Consider the following 20,815-nt stretch of genomic DNA (forward strand, 5'->3'; position numbering starts at 1 on the left):
CTGTTGTCTGCACCTGCCCCAGTGTCACCCATAACCAAACCAAGCTGTGACCCATCATGGCCATGAGGGCAGGGCCCAGCAGGACTGAAGCCAAAGGGATGCCTGTCACCTGCCTGCGCAGAAGCTCTCCTTGGCTTCTTGAAGGCAGAACTCAGCTTTGTCTGGGGACCACATCTCCCTGTGCCAGGGCCAGGAAAGCCATGTCTGTGGGCAGGATGACTTTCAGGACGCACTCACAAGCACACGTTCTGTCCCTGACCTGTGTGCACTGACAACAACGGGACATCAGGGAAAAGCTTCCGCCCTCCTCAGCTGCATACGTCCCAGGCTAAGCCCAGCAGACCCAGTCTCCTCCTGCCTGCAGCCTCCAAGGCTGCCTTCAGCAACCCAGGCCTGGTGGCGCTCCTTCCTGTGCTACGCAAGTGGGGTGCTCAGGGCCACTAACCGACGCCCACTTACTGAGGAAATCAGGGTGCAGTGCTTCCAGGAGAGAGCTACCAGCACCAGGCATGTTGGACGGTCACGGAAAAGGCAGCTGAGCCCCCATGAAACGAATGGCCGAGCAAGGAGCTGTGGCCTGCCCAGCCCAGCCCTCACTGTCCCATCCAGAGCTATCACAGGAGCCAGCAGAGAAGGGCTCTCTGCAATCTTAGGGCATTCCTTCTGGAAACATCTCTGTCTCTAGAAACATAGCCCATCAACCCCCACCAGCTCCTGCACCTTCTGGGCCCCAGTGGGGACCCAGGTGGCTGGGCCACTGGCCCAGCCTGTGGCCTTTCAACAGGAAGATGGATGCCGTGGAGGGCCTGTGCCAAGACTTCTCAGGGTCTCCAGGTGAGAACGGAATCTGAGAGGACAGAAGCCTGGGGCAGCGGGGGCTCAGAGCCCACCGCGTCTCCCAAGAGAAAGCGGGCTGTAGCCAGGCAGCACTCACGTGTTGCACACGGCCATTGTCTGACACGTCTCTCCTGTGCAGAACTCCGAAATGGTGCTATACTGCAGGTTGATGTGGTGGAAAAACGTCGTGGCTAGAAGAGAAAAGGAGCCAGATGTGAAAAACACCAGAGCCGAGCCACCCCGTCCACCCCTGCTTCCAGCAACAGGTGCAGGAGCTCGGCTGGGTGAGCTCCGCCTGTCCACGGGCCACACTCTCCCCTCGCGGCAGGGGGCTGCTGAGCACCAGCCATGGGGGTCCTCCTTGAGGAGGGGCTTCGAGGAGGAGCAGGGAGGAGGGAAGGGGCCCGCCCCCAGTCCCCCGCGCACTGTTGCTGGCCAGCCACTCGTTAAGGTCAATCTCGCGGGGCAGCACCACCAGCTCCTTGAACTGGAAGTCGGTGATCCTGGCCTTGGTGTGCTCAGGCTCCAGGTAGGCTTTCCTCTCCTCCGCAGCAGGCTTCTTGCCATTGGGCTTGGCTTTGGACTTCCTGCCAAGAGAAGAGACATGGTGTGGTCTCTACGTGCCCATCAGACCCAGGGCCTGCCCATGGGGTCAGTTGTGGCCAGCGTAGGTGTACAGGGAGCTGCCGAGCCCATCGGGGCAACTCTGCCTCCCTGCCAGGCTCAAAGGACACCAACGGGACACCAACAGTGAGGCTGCTCCGCAGAGGGGCCAGTGGAGCTGCCTTGCATGGCGCCTCCTGGGAAGAAGGGTTGGCGCTCCCACTTGCCACACGGGCCCCTGCACAGAGGGCATCCTCACCCCTCACCACGTCCTCCAACCACAGAGGGGCCCAGGGTTTAGGGCCCCCAGCGCCCACCTTCCAGTTTTCCAGTGCTTTTGGAAGGAAAGGAGAAGCAAACCCTCTCACTCCTGGCTTCTTTTGAGTTGGCCAGCCTGTCCCTGCCCCTGACGCTGGTGGCCCCGGTGAAAACATACTGCAGAGCTTGTGCAGGGCACCTGCCTTCCTGGCTGGCCTGAGAGCACGGGGCCCCTGGCATCAGGCGGCAGCCTGGCCTGCAGCTCCAGTGTCCCTGTTGTCCACCAGGCCTGGGGAGGCCACAGGGTGATGAGGATGGGGGCCAAAGGTCTTTGCGGCAACCTGACCCTGTCCTTATTTTTTTCCTTTCTTGTTTTGAAAAGTTGCTAATGGTTTATTTAAGAGAAAGAGAAAGGAAAAATGCTCCCTGAATGCCAGGGAAATGTTTCCCTTTCAGCTTCTCACAGCAGATCTTCGCCTTAAAAGGCGACCAGTGCAGGCCTCTGGGGGCAGTGCTGGGAGCGGCCAGAGCCAGGCAGGGAGCAGGGGCAGGAGCAGGGGCAGGGGCAGGGCCCCTGGGCCCTGGCACTCCCACTCTGCCATCTCTCCAGAGCACAGGGCATGGAGTCTGAGGAAGAGGAAGCACAGGTGTGGACAGGCCACATGCAGCGTGGGCAGTCGGGGTCCTCATAGTACAGGGGTGGGATAGACAGGGACTTGAGCTTCCGTGTAGCCTGCAGCCCCTCGCCCCAGCACAGTGAGGCGCCCAGACTCCACACCAGCCTCTGCCAGCCACGCCCAGCGCGCCCACCACAGGGAAGGCTCTCCCCATGACGCTGGGCCTGGCCCTGACCACCGGCAGGTGGGCCTGCACCTCCCTGCCCTGTGCTCTCATAGCACACCACACCCCGCCTGGGCAAAGCCATCTCCCTGCTCTGTGTCTTAGGAGCTGTGTCAACTGGCAAGCTCCAGGTGGCAGTTACCTGGTGGTCACGCAGGGCTGCCAGCAGGAGCAGCTGTCAGCGCGCTCACTCTCAGGGTGTGCCCCAGGGCCCACTCAGGGAGGCTGCCCTACTGACAGTTCCTGCCCCCTTGCCAGCCTTCCAGGCTGGGGCTACCTTCCACCTCCGGTCCTCAGAGAGGGCTGGGCAGGGGCAGAGCCTGGAGACCTGGCTTCCCTCTCCCAGGCTCTGGCTGTGGTCAGGAGGTGGTGAGCAGCCGCAACTCCGGCACTGGCGCCTCAGCCTCCCTGCCTCTTCCCGTCCACACCTGCTCTCCTAGAACACAGAAGAAAAGTACGCACGAGGCCCTCCAGGCTGGGCCTCCCCAAGCTGCTCCCCCAGTTTCACCCTGTCCCCAGCACCCAGGGCTGGCCGGGCCCCGGAGCTTGGTGCAGTGTGAGACAAGCCTCCTGCAAGCCTACCTTCTTTGGACCCGGTCACTCATTCCCATGGGGCAGGTGGACGGGCACTGGCCCAAAGGTAGTAGGACCAAGGGGACGCACAGGACATGGCCTCTGCTCCAGGAATGGCTGTGCGGGCACCAACAGAGGGACTTCCACGGGAAAGCCCCGAACGCCTGGCAGCACCCACATCTCCCTGACCTCATGTGCCCTCCTTCCCAGAAGCGCAGGCTCTCAGCGAGGGCCCAGGCCCGGGCAGGAAGCAGTCATCCTGAGGTAGCCCATTGCTCGGTCCAAGCCAGCGGCAGCTGCCGAGGAGGCCTCAGAGCACACGACACCTCCGTCACACCCTTCTCGTCCTTAGTCATTCTCGGCTTTGCCCAGTGGAGAAAACAACCCTGTGGCGCCCCCCGCAGGCTCACAGGCTCTGAAACAGGATCTGCACCGTCCAGGCCCAGAGGTCTGCCCAGTCACCGCCTCAGTGGCCCAGCTGCCCCTCACCCAGGGAAGTGCCGAGGCCCTGTGCCCTGCTCCCAGTTCCCCCTGTGCTGCTGGCTAGGAGCCCCGGGGCACAGAAAGACCAAGTCCTTGGATGTGGAGGGAGGACTGTGGGAGCAGGCCCTGGCCACAGGCAGGACAGAGATGGCGCTGAAGGGACCGGGGAGTGGACCCTGGACCTCAGCCCACCCACAGGGCTTCCGTGACCACTTGGAAGAAGCAGAAAGGCAGGTGCTGTGTGCACAGCCCCCAAAACAAAGTCCCTCACACTATTCCAACAGGTGGGCTCTGAGCCTGGGTCCTGCCTGGCAGGCACCATGCACTTGGTAGGGGCCGGGCCAGATGGAACCACCTCCCTCCTGCCTCCCACACACTCACCAGCCTCACCTCCCTCCTCCCTGCTCCAGATGCCCTGTCCTGCCCACCACAGGGGTCTACACCCTGCTTGTGGGCACCAGCTGCTGCTCTGCCAACTTGCCCATCTTACACCAGGCCTAGCAAACTTCCCCTGGTCCTTTAAGAGCCTGTCAAATGCCACCCTCCCCATTCTCGCCAGTGGTACCCATGACATTGTGCCAGTCGGCCTCCTTGGCACCCAGCACGTAACTGATCCCTACTGGGAAGTGAGGCAATCCCTGCTAGACACAAATTTGGTGGGCAAGGGAAGAGGCACAGGGAGGCATCAGAGCTGCTGGGCTCCCGTGGAAAACGCAGACAACCACACAGTCAACACACAAGGGGCCTCACCTTGCCCACAGCAGGTGCACACTGCTTCACAGGCAGGGGGAGCTGGGGAGTGGGCTGGGAGTCGCCCACTCCTCATCCGCCCTAAGGGATGAGGACAGCACAACCGAGTGCCCTGCACCTGTGCCATGAGCGTCGACTTCATTATCACAGGGATGGAATCCTGGCCAGGCCCCACGGCCCACAGGAATGGGGTGCTCCAGGCTCAGAGACCCCCACTCGCCCAGAGCACGCTTGCTATGGAAGTCGAGCCTGTAGACCCTGAGGTGAGTGGGCAGCAGCAGGAGGTGGCCCTTGTCTGGCACTTCCCACCACAGGTCAACGCCAAGGGGTGGGGCAGGCACAAGGGGCCCAGAAATGCAAGTCCCCAAGCCCAGGCCTGGAAAATACAGTGACCAGGCGGTGTGTGGGGTGCAGGAGAGAGAAAGGCTCGCAGGCACCGCCTCTGAGGAGGGCGTGGTCCTTGGACCCCACTCAGCCGTCTGCACCGGGCCCCTCACGCTCCTTGGTTCGGGTGAATGTCAGTGCTGGTTGGTCCACCCAGAGCCTGAAAGTCAAGGGTCCCAGTGACCCCTTTCCCCAAGACCCGGCCAGGCAGAGCCCCCAGTAGCCACCCGGTACAGAGCCCGGGGCTCAGCACACCTTGCTGCCCAGGGTGCACGCCACGGGTGTCTCCTGTCACCCCAACATGCAGGGAGGGCACCACATGCTGGGGTGCTTGGCGCCACCCCCACCCCTACATTTCTGATGTGGCCTTCTGGGTGTTGGGGGGGGCCTGAAAACTGCATTTCTAACACCGTGTTCTAACCTGAGTTCTCCCTGGGTGCTCATCCCACTTCTGTCACACAGCCTCAGGCTGAGCAGTGGGAAGGCCCCCCGGAGCCCCTGTCTATCTCTCAGCACAGCCTGCACTGCCCACAGGCTTTGGCCAGCTGTAAGCTGTGGAGTGTGGCTTCTTCTCTTCTGAGTTTAATTGTCTGCCCCCGCCCCCCCAAACAGGTCAGCAGCCCCAGACAAAGCGAGCTTTCACCAGCTTACTGTGCCCTCTGCAGAGAGGCCCATTGAGAAGGAAAAAGCCAAGATGGCACAAGGAACGCCCGCAGACATCCCAGACCAAACGTCCAAACAGGCAGGTGCTGCTGCTGTCCTAGAACCTCAGCCCCACGTGGCTGCCATACTCCACTGTGCCTCGGCCCCTCCATTCGTCCAGCTCCCAGCCAAGGTGGCTTCCTCATCGCTTCCTTTGAAACCTTCCTGAGCCCCAGGGAAGGGACTCCGCCCATCTTCCTTAGGGCCTGGCTGGGCTCTAGGCCTGCCTCTATGTCTCCTGTGGAGCTGCCTTCAGCATTTGGCCTCAGACACACAAGCACACACTGGCACAGGCACACACACACACACACACGCCAGTCCCCTCACACCACTGATGTCAGGCACCGTTCCTGCTTTGAACTCACGAGTACTGCCAACTTGCCCACACGTTTCCAACACCTCACAGTTTCACCTTAAGATAGGACATCCTCGGCAGGGTCACCGGCAGGCACCCTTGTGTCTACTTGTTGAGCCCTCCCTGTTGAATGCACAGGTGATCAGGAGACAGGGAAGGAGCCTATGAAGAGAAAGATGGAGCCGGGTGCCCAGGGACAGGCAGAGGCACGGAGATGCACACGGGTGCTGCAGGCCCCGGCCCTTGGAGGGCACGTCCAGCAGGCCACGCTCGCCTCACACCCCCACCAGGCAACCCCACCCGGGAGGATGTGCTCACTGCTGCAGCTGGCTGTGCCTGCCCTGCTCCCCTGGCCCCTCATGCCCACACACGGGTGCACGCTCCCACATACACGGGTGCACACTCCCACACACGCCCCTGCACACACCCGGCTGAGTGGTGTGGGCAGGGAGGCACCCCTGCAGCAGGTCAGAGAAAGTACAGGGGAGAAAAGTGTCAAAAACAGATTTTCCGGCAACATCCCTATGGCAGCCAGCACAAAAATAGGCACCCGGGAGCCCCATGCCACTTCTCTGGACAAGGCCACACAAGGACAGACTCCGGGTCACCTCTGCCTGGGTGGCTGAAGCCCCTGCCCAGGGCACAAACAGCCGCAGGCTGGGACAAAGACAGGCACACCTGCTGGCGGCTGAGGAACCACACCCTGCGGGCTGCGGGAGGACAAGGCAGGATCCTGTGCTGGCAAGGTGGGGTCAACCCCGAAGGTCGAGGACATCAAGACCCGCTCCTCTCCCACAGAGCAACAGGAAGTGCAGGCGGCTAAGGAAAGCCCTACTGGGCAGGGCTCCAGAGCAAACCCGCCAGGCTGGCCCGGGACTGCACAGCCGCCTCTGCCCTGGACAGCTTGCGTGTGGCCCAGCACAGCTCGCTGCACAGCCGCTGGCCACACTGGGAGGGCAGCCATGGACACAGTCCGCCGCCTCCCCAACCTGACCTCCTGGGGGCAAGAACAGGGCAGACAGATGTGCTACACACCCCTCCCCCAGCCAGGCCAGCAGGTGTTACCTCAGCACTTTGCTGACGGCCTGAAGCACCATTTTGCAGCAGAGTCCAGTTTGCGGGGACTGGCTGGGCAGGGCTTGGTCTTCAGGGAGACTGCAGTGGTCTCCCAGCATGATGTGGGCGACGGGGAGGTGGGGAGGAGAAGCGGGGCGGGGTGCCGGCTGGCCAGCACTCGCAAATGCCTGCTGCCGGGCCCTCCAGCCTCTCGGCCCTCCACCCTCACTCCCCGGCCAATGGGACGCCTGGCGGAGACAAACAGCTGCTCCCTTTCCAGAGGCAAGGGCCGGCCAAGGCTGGTTAAATAAGGGAGCATCTGAGTCGGCCTTTTCAAAGTGGCATGGCTGTCAGAAAAGGCGGTGGGGGTGGGACCAGAAGGGAGGGGACAGGGCCGTCCTTGGCCTGCAAGAAGGACCCATCAGAGAGGTCCTGGGGTCCACCTCAAGGTCCTCTGGTGCCAAGTCCCCAGGAAAGGCCTTCTGAACACAGACAGCAGCTCTGCTGACGAGCTCCAGGTCGATGGCACTCCCCTCTCCCTTGTCCGGCCCAGCCCAGCCCAGTCAGTGCTCGGGCTGGGGACAGACAGATGGACAGACAGATGGGCCGCCCTGCCCTGCAGTGTGTACACAGCTGGAGGCACTCAAAGTGGCTTTCCTGCTGGATGGCCCCGGAGAGAGAAGGGGCTGACCAGCTTCTGCGGTGCCTGGACGGTGCTGGGCTGAGGCTGCTGCCAGCCAGGGCCACAGGGCACCCAGCCCAACAGAAATGCCCAGAGCAGCTCCCCACGGGGGCACACAGAGCGGCATGGCCCTGGCCTGCCTTCTGGCTGGTCTGCACACAGGAGACCACCACATCCCGAAAATGCAAACATCTGAGAGGGCAATGCTCTCTCCTCATCCTGAGTCAGCATGGACCCCACTGGCAGTGACAGCCCCCTGACAACACAGGGTCATCAGGAGCACCCCCCACCCGCATGGGAGCCATACTTCCTGTGCTTCCTGCCAATCAAGAGACCCCAGCATCTCCAGCCACTGCCCCTCAGCAGCCGTCCCAGCACCTCTATCGGTGTGAAGCCCTGCAGGAGCCAGGACACAGCCCGCGGTACCAGCTGCTGCGGGGAGCACAGAGCCATCAGGAAAGCAGCCAGGGCAGGCTCACCCCCATCAATACCAGCCCCCATGGGGGTTGTGGTGTCTGGACTGCACGCACACACACAGCCTGGGCGCACGGGGAGACAGCACACCGACCCAGCACAGACACGCTCTCCAGGAGCCACAGCAGGGGAGGCCGGCCCCCGCCTCCCTAAGCAGCAGCAGCAGCAGCAGCAGCAGGCCCAACAGGCTGCAGTTTCATTTTCCCCACTAGGCCAGTCCCTAAGCCACGCTCTGAGCAGTGCGGAACTGGTCTCTACAGAACAAACAGGCCGGTGAGGCTCAGGACGTCCATGTGCCCACGGGCCTTCCTCTGCCCTGGCAAGGCCATCCCACAGCCCTGTGGTGCCACACGCACCCAGGCACCGTGCTCACGGCTGCCAGTCTGCCCTCGGGGGCTCCACCAACAGCGGGGACACAGGTGCTGGCAGTCACAAAGCGGCAAAGGGAGCCACAGGAAGAGCGGGCTCCGGGCCTGGGGAGGCCCCCGTGAGTAGCAGGGCTGGGACCAGGAGGTGCATGACGCAGACCTGCCCACTCTCGGGAGGCATGGCCTGGACAGAGGAGGCCACGCAGAGGCCCAAGACAGGGAGAATGAGCTGCTGGGGGTTGGAGGGCAGAGCATAAAGGAAGCTGGGGATGGTAGAGGCTTCAGGCACAAGAAGCCAGGCAACCAGGCAAGGCAGTGGTGAGGGTGGCACGGGGGCGAGGGAACAGTCAGGACAAGGTGCCGGGTAGGGTGGGGGGAGCAGGCCAAGTGTGCCCAGTGGGTCTCGTCCAGGCAAGGCAGTGGTGAGGGTGGCACGGGGGCGGGGGAACAGTCAAGACAAGGTGCCCGGTAGGGTGGGGGAGCACGCCAAGCGTGCCCAGTGGGTCTGGTCAGCACACGACAGCTCTGTGGCTTATGCCACTGTCCCGAGAGGGCTGGGCTGGCACCAGAGGAACGTCCACATTCATCTGTGTTTGTTCACTGGGGGACACGTGCAGGGAGCAAGTATTCCTATTGATCAAAACTTAGGGAGTGGGGCAGGAGTGGGGGAGGGTGAGGGGCAGCTGAAACCCACAGACACTGAGCTACAGACACCGCACTGGGAAGAGGAGCAGACCCGGAGCAGGCTCTGCAGACTCCACGGGGAGCTGCCACAGAGGCCCGCAGGCCAGTGACGGGTGCCAGTGTGGCCTGGCCCCACCACCCCAGAAAAGGAAGAGCAAAAGCACCTTCCGGGCACAGCCAGGGCCAGGAGCTGGCCAGGAACAGAGAGCACAGGAGCGGGGCAGAGGCACCATGCAGGGGGGAGCGGACGCAACCAAGGCAGGACGGGGCAGGGGGCATGGGCCATGTGTCTGTGTCATAGGTTATTTTACCTTTAATAAGCTTTTAGTTTTAGAAAAGTGTTAGATTTACAAAGAACTGCAAACACAGAATCCCCATGGCCCCACACTCACTCTTCCTATTGCTAAACCTTACACTAGGATGGTCTGTTTGTTAACAATGAACAAATCCACGTTGACGCAGCAAGGTCCAAACTTGACTCGGATGTCTGGATCCATCCACTGCTCTCCTCAAGATGAAGCTGAGCTGTGGGTGTGGGTAGGAAGAGCACAGAGGAAAACGTCCCTCTCGTCGCCCCGTGCCCATGGCCTGTCCTGTCAGCACGGCTCATCGCGGGAGGTGCTCCCGATCTCCTGGCTGAGGTTGTGACTGTCAGGCCTCCCCATGCAAAGACACTCTCGTATTCCCCATCCCGCACTGCGCTCTCGAACAAAGCTGCTGCACGCAGCCCACACTGAAGGGGCGGAGAATACCCCTTACCACCCTGACGGAGGAGTAGCTACTGGAATTACTGGAAGTTTGGCACCAGAGAGCAGCCTCTTCTCGGTCACTCATTTATATATTCAGCCATTTGTTTATATTGGGATGAAGTCCTGGCTATTGAGGCTGCACTCCGAGCTAGAACACAACACTACTTTGTTTTGTGAATCACACTGTCTGTCCTCGGCCCTGGGGAGCTCCTGCCATCAGCTGCTGGGTCCCCTGACGTGCCCCCATCAACAGACTTTTCATTTTGGGGCATGTCCTGACTTCCTGGCACTGCAGGGCGCTCCAGGCTCCTCCTGCATTCACTGCCCCAGCCCGGGAATCAGCCCCTTCGCCAAGGAGCCCTGGTTCTTTTCATTAGAAAATATTAACAACTGGCCAGGCAGCCAGGCGTGGTGGCTCATGCCTGTAATCCCAGCACTTTGGGGGGCCAAGATGGGTGGATCACAAGGTCAGGAGATCGAGATCATCCTGGCTAACACAGTGAAACTCTGTCTCTACTAAAAATACAAACAAATTAGCCGGGCGTGGTGCTGGGCACCTGTAGTCCCAGCTACTCGGGAGGCTGAGGCAGGAGAATGGCGTGAACCCGGGAGGCGGAGCTTGTAGTGAGCTGAGATCGCGCCACTGCACTCCAGCCTGGGCGACAGGGCGAGACTCCGTCTCAAAAAAAAAAAAAACAAAAAAAAACCCAAAAAACTGGCCAGGCATGGTGGCTCATGCCTGTAATCCCAGTATTTTGGGAGGCCAAGAAGGGACCATCACTTGAGCCCAAGAGTTTGAGACCAGCCCAGGCAATAAAGGGAGACCCCATCTCTACAAAAAATGTAAAAATTAGCCAGGCATGGTGGTGCGTGTCTGTGTTCCCAGCTACATGGGAGGCTGAGGCAGGAGGATCACTTGAGCCCAGGAGATTGAGGCTGCCGTGACCCATAATCACACCACTGCACTCCAGCCCGGGTAACGGAGCGAGACCCTGCCTCAAAAAAGTAATGAATGAATTCAAAACTGAGACCTGGTCAGGCACGTTGATTCACATCTGGAATCTCAAGAGCACTTTGAGAGGCCTAGGTAAGTGAATCGCTTGAGGCCAGGAGTTTCCGATCAGCCTGGGCAACACAGCAAGACCACCATTTCTAAAACAATTTTTTTTTTAAATTATCTGGGCATAGTGGCATGTGCCTGTTGTTTCAGCTACTAAGGAGCTGAAGTGAGAGGATCACTTGAGCCCCGGAGGTTGGTGGCTGCAGTGAACCATGACTACACCACCTCACTCCAGCCTAGGTCTACACAAACGAAAAACAAAGACACTAAGATCAGAGCACTGGGTGGGCTCGTTGCTAGCGGGTGTCACTGCTTCCAGGCCCTCTCAGCTGGAAGAACACGGAGGCACATGTGTGTACACACATGCACTCATACGCCTCAATCTCCACCTACATGCGACATTTGTATCTACCTGCCCACCCCTGCAGCCATCACTGCCTGGACCACACTGGCCCCTCCACTTGCTCGTCTGTAGCCTCCCCTCCAACAAGGAGACTCCTGGAGGGCTTCGTGTTTTTAATTACTTTGTGAAAACAACAGTAGAAGGAGCTCAAAAGCTACGGAAGCAGCAAAGCAGTGCCCCCGGCACCCTCACAAAGGCACAGGGAAAGTGGGGTCACTTAAAAGCAAGCAGGAAACTTTCACAGTTGAGTCCAATGAAAATCAAGAATAGGCCAGGTGCGGTGGCTCACGCCTGTAATCCCAGCACTTTGGGAGGTGGAGGCGGGCGGATCACGAGGTCAGGAGATCGAGACCACCCTGGCTAACATGGTGAAACTCCGTCTCTACTAAAAATACAAAAAATTAGCCAGGCTGGTGGCGGGCACCTGTAGTCCCAGCTACTCGGGAGGCTAAGGCAGGAGAATGGCGTGAACCCGGGAGGCGGAGCTTACACTGAGCCAAGATCGCGCCACTGCACTCCAGCCTGGGGGACAGAGCAAGACTCCATCTCAAGAAAAAAAAAAAAGAAAGAAAATCAAGAAGAATAAAGAGGAGAGTAACACTCTCCCACTGACAATTAAAACATCCCAGAAAGACACACACATAACACAGACGAAGTCACACCACACAGACGATGACACACAACACAGACGAAGACATACACATAATACAGGCAGAGACACACAACACAGACGAAGACACACAACACAGACGAAGACATACACATAACACAGGCAGAGACACACAACACAGACGAAGACACACAACACAGACGAAGACACAACACACACAAAGACACACACATAACAGGTGAAGACACACAACACAGGTGAAGACATACAACACAGATGAAGACGCACAACACAGACGAAGACACACACACAACACAGACGAAGACACACAACACAGACGAAGACACACAACACAGGTGAAGACACACAACACAGATGAAGGCACAACACAGATGAAGGCACATAACACAGATGAAGACTACAACCCAATAAGACAATCAGGGAAACAAAGCAATTTAAGAAAATATTTGAGGCCAGGCGCAGTGGCTCATGCCTGTAATCCCAGCACTTTGGGAGGCTGAGGCAGGCAGATCACCTGAGGTCAGGAGTTCAAGACCAGCCTGGCCAACAAGGTGAAACTCTGTCTCTACTAAAAATACAAAAATTAGCTGGGCGTGGTGGCAGGCGCTTGTAATCCCAGCTGCTTGGGAGGCTGAGGCAGAAGAATCGCTTGAACCCGGGAGGCGGAGGTTGCAGTGAGCCGAGATTGCTCCACTGCGCTCCAGCCTGGGGGACAAGAGCAAGACTTCGTCTCAAAAAAGAAAAAAAAAAAAAAGAAAAGAAAAAAAATATTTGAAAAAAGAGGCAAAATAAGGATCAGGAATGAGAGGATAAACCATTTTTGAAATGAAGTCTAAATTAGAAAGAATACAAAAACCACCATGATGTCCAAGTAGAAGATGAGAAGGAAGAATTTCTTAAAATAATAAAGGAAAAAAGAGATTTCTGCTTCCACTCATGACAGAGTAACTGACACTGGACCTCACCTCCACTGTCAACAACTACAAACTGGGTAGAATATATGAAGCGCTTGGCTTCATACCCAGGATACTGCCGTGCAGGACGGTGGCCCCTGCGCACAGGCAATGACTGGGAACCTCCCGGGCTGCAGGTGGATGGTGAAACCACACGGGGCCTGCAGTCTGGAGAAGCTGAGGTGGCAGGGATGGAAGTCTCAAGCTGCTGAGCTGTTGAAATCTGCAGGATGAGGAGGCAGTCAGGACAGAGCTGCACAGAGAAGGGACTCTAAAAACATCAACAGGGATCCAAGGAAGCCTCCGGACAAATAGCTGAGAGTGTCAGAGAGAACATCTGCAAGACCTGGCAGAGAACAGCTCTGGGAAGCGTGAGGTAGAGAGATTCTGGAGGCCACACAGGGCAGGAGACAGACGTGTTCCCACACCCAGACTGGAGACACCTTGGACGAATAGATTTAACAGAGATTCCACAACGGCTGTGCCATGGGGACTGGGCTACAATAGCCCAGAGTGAGGGGTTCTGTGGACCTGGCATAATAAAGGTTAAAAACAAGCCTCAAACGGATCCTAGCTAACCAACAGCAAATTAACTGCCTGCCAGAACAAACCACACTACTCTTTAAGGGAGGAAAACAGAACTGAGACTTTCAACAACATTGCTACCACAATACCTAGTATACAAAAAAATTACTAGACAGGTGAAGCAGAAAAATTTAACTCATAACCGGGAAAAATAAGTCAACAGAAACAGGCCTAGAGATAACAAAGATAATGAAAGTAACAAACAAAGACTTTAAAAGAATGAAATAAATATATTCAACGATTTACTTATTTATTTAGACAGTCTCCTCTATTGCCCGGGCTGGAGTGCGGTGGCGCAATCTCGGCTCACTGCAACCTCCGTCTCCCAAGAGATTCTCTTGCCTCAGCCTCCAGAGCAGCTGGGATTACAGGCGAACGCCACCAAGCCCAGCTAATTTTTGTATTTTTGTAGAGATGAGGTTTCACCATGTTGGCTACGCTGGTCTCAAACTCCTCACCTAAAGTAATCTGTCCGCCTTGGCCTCCCCAAAGTGCTGGGATTACTGGCATGAGCCATTGTGCCCGGCCAATATATCCAAAGATTTAGAGGAAAGGTTGGACATAAGCAACAAAGCAATTAGGGCTCTGAAAAAAATCAGAAACTCCACAAAATAATAAACAAAAATTCCTGGAACTGAAGAATACATCGAAAATGAAATTTTTATGAGATGAAATGAACATCAGATTAGCATAAACAGTGCTAAAGAGAAGATTACAATAAAAACATCACTTATAAAAACGTGTAGAATGCAGCTAAAGCCGAGATGAGGAAGAAATTTATAAATGTTCATATTAGGAGAGAAGGCTTAAAATGAGTGATTCATACATCCACCTTTAGAAGCCAGAAAAAGGAAGTGCATATTAAATGCAAAGTGGAAGGAAATAACAGAAATCTATGAAATGAAAAATAGACAAATATTGAAGAATTAAACACAAAGTTAACCTGGAAAACTTAAAAAAAAAAAAAAATTCGATCAATTTCCCAAGCAGACTAAGCAGAAAAGAGACAGAAAGCCAAGAGAGGAAGAGGGTATAGATTACCGATATCAGAAATGAAAGGGACATTCCTACAGTTCCTACAGATATTAAGCGGGTAACAAGGCACTGTAAGCAACTGAATGCCAAGAGAAAATGTAGATGAAACAGACAAATTTTTCACAAACACAAGCTACCAAAACTGACATACGAAGAAGCAGAAAATCTGAATTTATAATTAAAAATCTTTCTACAAGGAAATGGTGGATGCAGGCGGCTTACGGATGAACTCTACACACAATATAAATAAGAAATAATACCAACCATACACATACTCTTTCAGAAAACAGAGGAGGAGAACCAGCATAATGCTGCTGCCAAAGTGAGACAACAGCATTCCTAGAAAAGGGAAATTACAGCCCAATATCCTTCATGAATGTGGATGCAAAACTCCATAATAAAATAGTAACAAACTAATTCAACAATGTATTGAAAAGATAATACAGCATAGTCAAGAGAGATTCACCCAGTAATGTAAGCTTAGCTAACACCTGAAAATCAATGTCATTCACCACATTAATGAAAGGAGAAAAAAATATGGCCATCTCAATTAGATGCAGACACAGCACATGGCAAAACATGTGTACAAACTCTCAGCAAACCAGGAACAGAAGGGACCATCCTCAGCTGAGAAAGGACACCTATAAAAAATCTGAAGCTAACATCAAATGCTGCCGATGGAGTAAAGATTTTCCCCCTAAAGTCAGGAACGAGGAAGGGGCTCTGAGCACTTCTCACTCTCACCACTCTTATACCAGCGGCACAATGAGGCCACTGTAACGAGGCAAGAAAAAGGTGTACAAGGCACGAATACCAGAAAAGAAAAGGTCGTCTTGTTTGGCAGGTAACATGGTTATGTAAACAGAAAAGTCTAAGGAAACTGGGGCAAGTCTGCTAGAACTAATAAGTAAATTTAGTGGCATCACAGGGCATGAGGTCAATAAAGAAAATTAATCTTATTCCTATATAATAGCAACAAATAAATGCAAAATACAATTATAAAACTGCTATTTACAATATAATTTTTAAATTTAGGAATAATCAACACAAACGTACAAAACCTCTCACTGAAAAGCACAAAACAATGCTGAGAAAAATTAAAGACCTAAACACATGAAAAAATTTACCATGGCCATGGATTAGAAGACTCAATATTGTTAAGATGTCAATTTTCTTAATTAAATACAATCCTATCAAAATCCCGGAATAATTTCTTATTTTTAAAAGAAATTAACAAGAAGATTCTTGTTTTTTTGTTTGTTTTTTGTTTGTTTGTTTTGAGACGGAGTTTTACTCTTTTTACCCAGGCTGGAGTGCAATGGCACAATCTCAGCTCACTGCAACCTCTGCCTCCAGGGTTCAAGTGATTCTCCTGTCTCAGCCTCCTGAGTAGCTGGGATTACAGGCACCCGCCACCATGCCCGGCTAATTTTTGGTATTTTTAGTAGAGACGGGGTTTCACCATGTTGGCCAGGCTGGTCTCGAACTCCTGACCTCAGGTGATCCACCCATCTCGGCCTCCCAAAGTGCTGGGATTACAGGAGTGAGCCACCACGCCCGGCCTAACAAGAGGATTCTTAAATCCACGTGGAAATGCAAAAGGACTTTGAAGGATCCAACCATTTTTGCAAAAGAAGACCCAAGTAGCAGGACTCACACGAATTTCAAGACTTACCTTAAAGCTACAGTATTAAACACCGATATAAACATAAATAAAACAGAATAATGTTCAGAACTAGACCTACACTTACATGGTCAACTAGATGTCAACAAAAGTGTGAAATCAATCTAAGGGGGAAAGGAAAATGTTTTAAATAAATAGTTCCGAGAAAACTGAGTATCTCTGAAGAAAAAGAAACCTTCAATCCCCACCTCATGCCAAGACAGATCAGAAACCCAGACATAAAAGCAAAACTACAATGCTTCTACAATAAAACATGGAGAGTATCTGTGCCAAGCTCAAAGTAGGCAAAGATTTCCTAGAATGTAAAACGCACTAACCAAAATGTGACAAAATACATTTCATCAAAATTTAATCATACACACACTTCTATTCAATATACTGTTAAGAAAAATGAATAGGCAAGCCACAGATGGCACATATTCAACAAAAGACTTCTAGCTAAACTACAGAAAGCAGGTCTACAGTTCAACAATAAAAGAGACAACTCAACGTTTAAAAAGCGCAAAAGACTGGAACAGACATTTTACATAAGAAGACAAATAATGGCCGATAAGTACAAGAGCAAGTGCCACGCCTTCCAGAATGGCTAAACCTGCACAGACTGAGAACACCCAAGGCGCGGAGGAGGCAGGAACCAGGAGACTGATGCGCTGCTGGCAGGGCGAGGAACTACTGAGGAAAAAGCCACAACTACTGAGGAAAAGGGCTGGCAGTTTCTTAGAAAGTTAAATATGCATGTAGGATTCCATAATTCCATGGCTAAGTACTGACCCAAGAGAAACAAAAACATACATCCACATAAAGGCTCCTACAAGAACGTTCACAGCAGCAGTGTTCACAATAGCCAGAAACTGGAAACAACCCAAAGTCCACGAACAGAAGAACAGCTCAACAAACGACAGTATATCCATACAACAGAACACCACTCAGCAACCCAAAGCATAAAACCACCACTAAGATGCAACACACAGCTAAGCCCCACAGATGTGATGTCAGGGGGAAAACGCCAGAGACAAGAGCGGGGACCATCACATTCCATGTATGTGGTGTTCTAGAAAAGGCCCAATTAGTCCTTGATGAAAATAAATCAGACAGTGGCTGCCTGTTGGGAGGGGAGGTGGCAGGCAAACAGGGCTGACTGGTAAGGCATGTGGTTTTTTCTGGGAAGACGGAAACATTTTGCATCTTGACAGGGGTGTGGGCTACAGGGGAATTCATATTCATCAAAACTCACCTAACTGAATACTTGAGATCCGTGCATTTCATTGTTTGTAAATTATATGTCAACTTCTGAAAAACTAAAAGTTTCTACAAAGGAGGAAAGAGAGAAAGCATTTCAGAGAAAGGGGCAGACAAAATTAAAGGAAAAAAAGACTTGCAACTACATATGGAAAAGGCACATGTCACCTCAGACCAACCCACACCAAGGCGTTCTAGTAATATTACTAGACTTATGACAAACAGAAAGTCCTTTGATAAAAGGTAAGTTTGCATACAAAGGAAAGAAAATTCTATTTCCATTAGACGCCAGTAACACTTTAAATCAAAAGGCTACTGGTCATGGACGGAATTCCCACGAATTCACAGGTTAAAGCCCGTACCCCCGGTGTTGTGATGCTATTTGGGGATGGCGCCATTGGAGGTAATCAGGGTTAGATGAAGTCATGAAACAGGGTGGGGCCCTCGGGATGGGATTACTGGCCTTATACAGAGAGGAAGGTTCTAGGCAGAGGTCAGCAGTAGCTGCAAACAACACAAAAAGACAACCAAATATTATGCACCTCCTGTGATGGAACACAGCCACCAGCGGAGCCAACTGGCCTCCAAAGAAGAAGAATGAGAATGCGATCAAGGTCTAAATCTAGCTGCCAATTTACAGGAAATAAAAAGAATGTTCTAAACAATACCACAGCATGCAATTAGCAACATTCAGACCCTGGGAGACATCACAGGAAGAGCAGGCAGGCTCCACTAACAAAGTAAGTGGACGGGAAAAAAAACAAACAGGAAGGGTGGAGTGGATCCAGAGACACGGGGCGGAGCCTGCAGCCTGGTCACCACTCGGCACCTGTGCCCATCACCTCTGGCCCAATGTCGTGCTTCAGTGTGTAAGGTGCTGTCCCTGCAGGGGCTAGCTGAGGGTGGCCCTGGAATTTGTGCTATTTTTGCAAATCCTTATGAATTTATAATGATTTCAAAATATAAAGTTAAAGAGTTTCAAAATCTGTCATCCAAGTGCAATGCATGGACCTTATTTGAATCCACATTCAACACTCTAAAAACAAGTCATGAGACACCAGACAAACATAAAGACTTGATACTCAATGTTATGAAGGAATCACTACTTTTGGTATGATAATGAGACATCTTATGTTTAAGGAAAAGAATCCCTCTCCTTTGCAGACATACAGAATAGTCACGGATGAAACATGTTCAGAATTTCCTTCAAAATCATCTGGGTGATGCAGGAAAATTACAACTGAGTTGGGTGTGAGCCTGAACGCATGGCTTTGAACACACGTACCCACCAAAATCACTCATCCTTCTTTTAAAATCAGTTCATGAATCCAACCTCTATCAAAGAAACGCACGGAATTTCTCCAGAGGGAAGCTGCCCCGTGAACACCCCAACTAGTCTTTTCCCTAACAACAGCTTTCCATCGGTTCTCCCGGCTCCTCTAAACAGCAGAGCTACCTGAGCTTAGCGATTTATGCTCCATTCCAGCGTCGCAGCCGTGATGGGGGCATCATGGGGCCACAACGGAAGAGCTCTATGTCAGGTGTGGCTCGAGGATGTGAGCTCTTCTCAGCAAGGGTGCACGCACAGCACTGCTGGCTCACAAAACTCATGTGCATGTGTGCACGTGTGTGTGTATGCATGTGCATGTGTGCCTGTGTGTGTATCAGCACAAAACCAAGAGTTCACAATGTTTTGCTTCTAATCAAAGATCACCACATGTTCAAGGAAGAAAGGAAAATAATCCCTTCCTAGGAGTCAAATCGATCCACAGGAAAAGTCCCGTAAATGGCCGAATGGCAGAATTAGTAGATGACATTTTAAGTCACGCTAACTGTATCCCATCCATCCAGAAAGCTAGAAGAAACATGAGACGTGGTAAACAGAGATAAAGATTTTTCTTAAAATCCAAACTGGACTTCTAGATGTGGGCATGAAGATGTCTGAGATAAGCACCATGTGGGCCGCTGCAAAGCCAAGGTGGTTGAACTCAAAGACACAGCAGCAGCAACTCTGCAGAGGAAACCAGAGTGGAAAAGGACTGAAAATGAACAGCCCATGCCTGAGCTCAGGCCACCTAATGAGGACAAGCCACAGGCTGGAAAACATTTTTTTAAACACACAGATCTGATAAATGACTTGTATCTAAAATAGATAATGACCTCTTACAACTCAGTAACAAGAAGGGAAGTCACCCAATAAAAAATGGGCAAAAGACTGAACAGAAACTTCACCAAAGAAATGATTAGCTGAATGAAGCACATGAAAAGATGCTCAACATCACTGGCCATCAGCAAAACGCCAAACACAAGCACAGAATGCTGCAGCCACACAAGGGACGGCTGCAACCACAGGACGGCCAGGCCACGTGCCTGCAGGCTGACCACAGATGAGCATGCCACACCACGTGCCTGTGGGATGACCACGGGATGAACATGCCACATGCCTGCAGGATGACCACAGCACGGCCAGGCCATGTGCCCATGGGATGACCACAGATGAGCTTGCCACATGCCTGCGGGATGACCACGGGACGGCCACGCCACGTGCCTGCGGGATGATCATGGGATGAACATGCCACGTGCCTGCGGGATGACCACGGGACGGCCACGCCACGTGCCTGTGGGATGACCACGGGATGAACATGCCACATGCTTGCAGGATGACCACAGGACGGCCAGGCCATGTGCCCACGGGATGACCACAGATGAGCTTGCCACATGCCTGCGGGATGACCATGGGATGAACATGCCACGTGCCTGCGGGATGACCATGGGATGAGCATGCCACATGCCTGGCACGTGCCCGCCACTGTGCCGAGAAGCAGGGCCCTGAGGCTGCTGGTGGGGATGCAAAATGGTGGAACTGGAACTGCTTTAGAATGCAACTGGGCAGCTTCTACAAGCGTTAAGCCTATATCCACCTACGGTCTGGGCACTGCACTCTCAGCTACTTCATGGAAAGCACACATTTCTACTGAGACCCGCACACGAATGTTCACGGCAGCTGCAAGTGTGCTGGTCAGAAAGGAGAGAACCTGCACGCCCACCATGGGGAGGTGATGCACTGCAGCCTCAGCATCCACGGACCGCGCCTCAGCCACAGACAGGAGTGGCCTGGGAGACACACAGAACACGGAAGACCCCTACAGCAAGTGTGCTGAGTGACGGAGGCCCGGTGAACATCAGGTTCACACTGTGATTCTGTTCACGGGAAATTCCAGGAAACATAAAGGTGTGACCACAATGACAGAAGCTTGTCAGTGGTTGGGAGCGAGGAAGTGGGGGAGAGAAGTGTCACAGAAAGGCAGGAGGAAACCAGAATCCCAGGGTGATGGGTGTGTTCCTCTCCCTGGCTGTGGCGTGGCTTCAGGGATACACATGCCTATGTCCACACTTGTCAAGCCACACCCTGTAAACACAGGCGGTT

At 53.5% G+C, this 20,815-nt stretch overlaps 1 protein-coding gene across 1 annotated transcript in view; it reads right to left on the minus strand.

Annotated features, from left to right (window-relative positions):
* MOB2 (MOB kinase activator 2) overlaps positions 1-20,815 on the minus strand; it is a 70,716-nt gene that overhangs the window by 10,035 nt on the left and 39,866 nt on the right. The window contains exons 2-3 of the mRNA XM_054437793.2: positions 1,264-1,424; positions 935-1,028 (exon numbers count right to left, since the gene is read on the minus strand). Coding sequence (XP_054293768.1) covers positions 935-1,028; positions 1,264-1,424 — 255 coding nt within the window. The remainder of the gene's footprint in view (positions 1-934; positions 1,029-1,263; positions 1,425-20,815) is intronic.

This window comes from Pongo pygmaeus, chromosome 9 (genome assembly GCF_028885625.2).
Source record: "Pongo pygmaeus isolate AG05252 chromosome 9, NHGRI_mPonPyg2-v2.0_pri, whole genome shotgun sequence".
In the NCBI taxonomy this organism is placed as follows: Eukaryota; Metazoa; Chordata; class Mammalia; order Primates; family Hominidae; genus Pongo; species Pongo pygmaeus.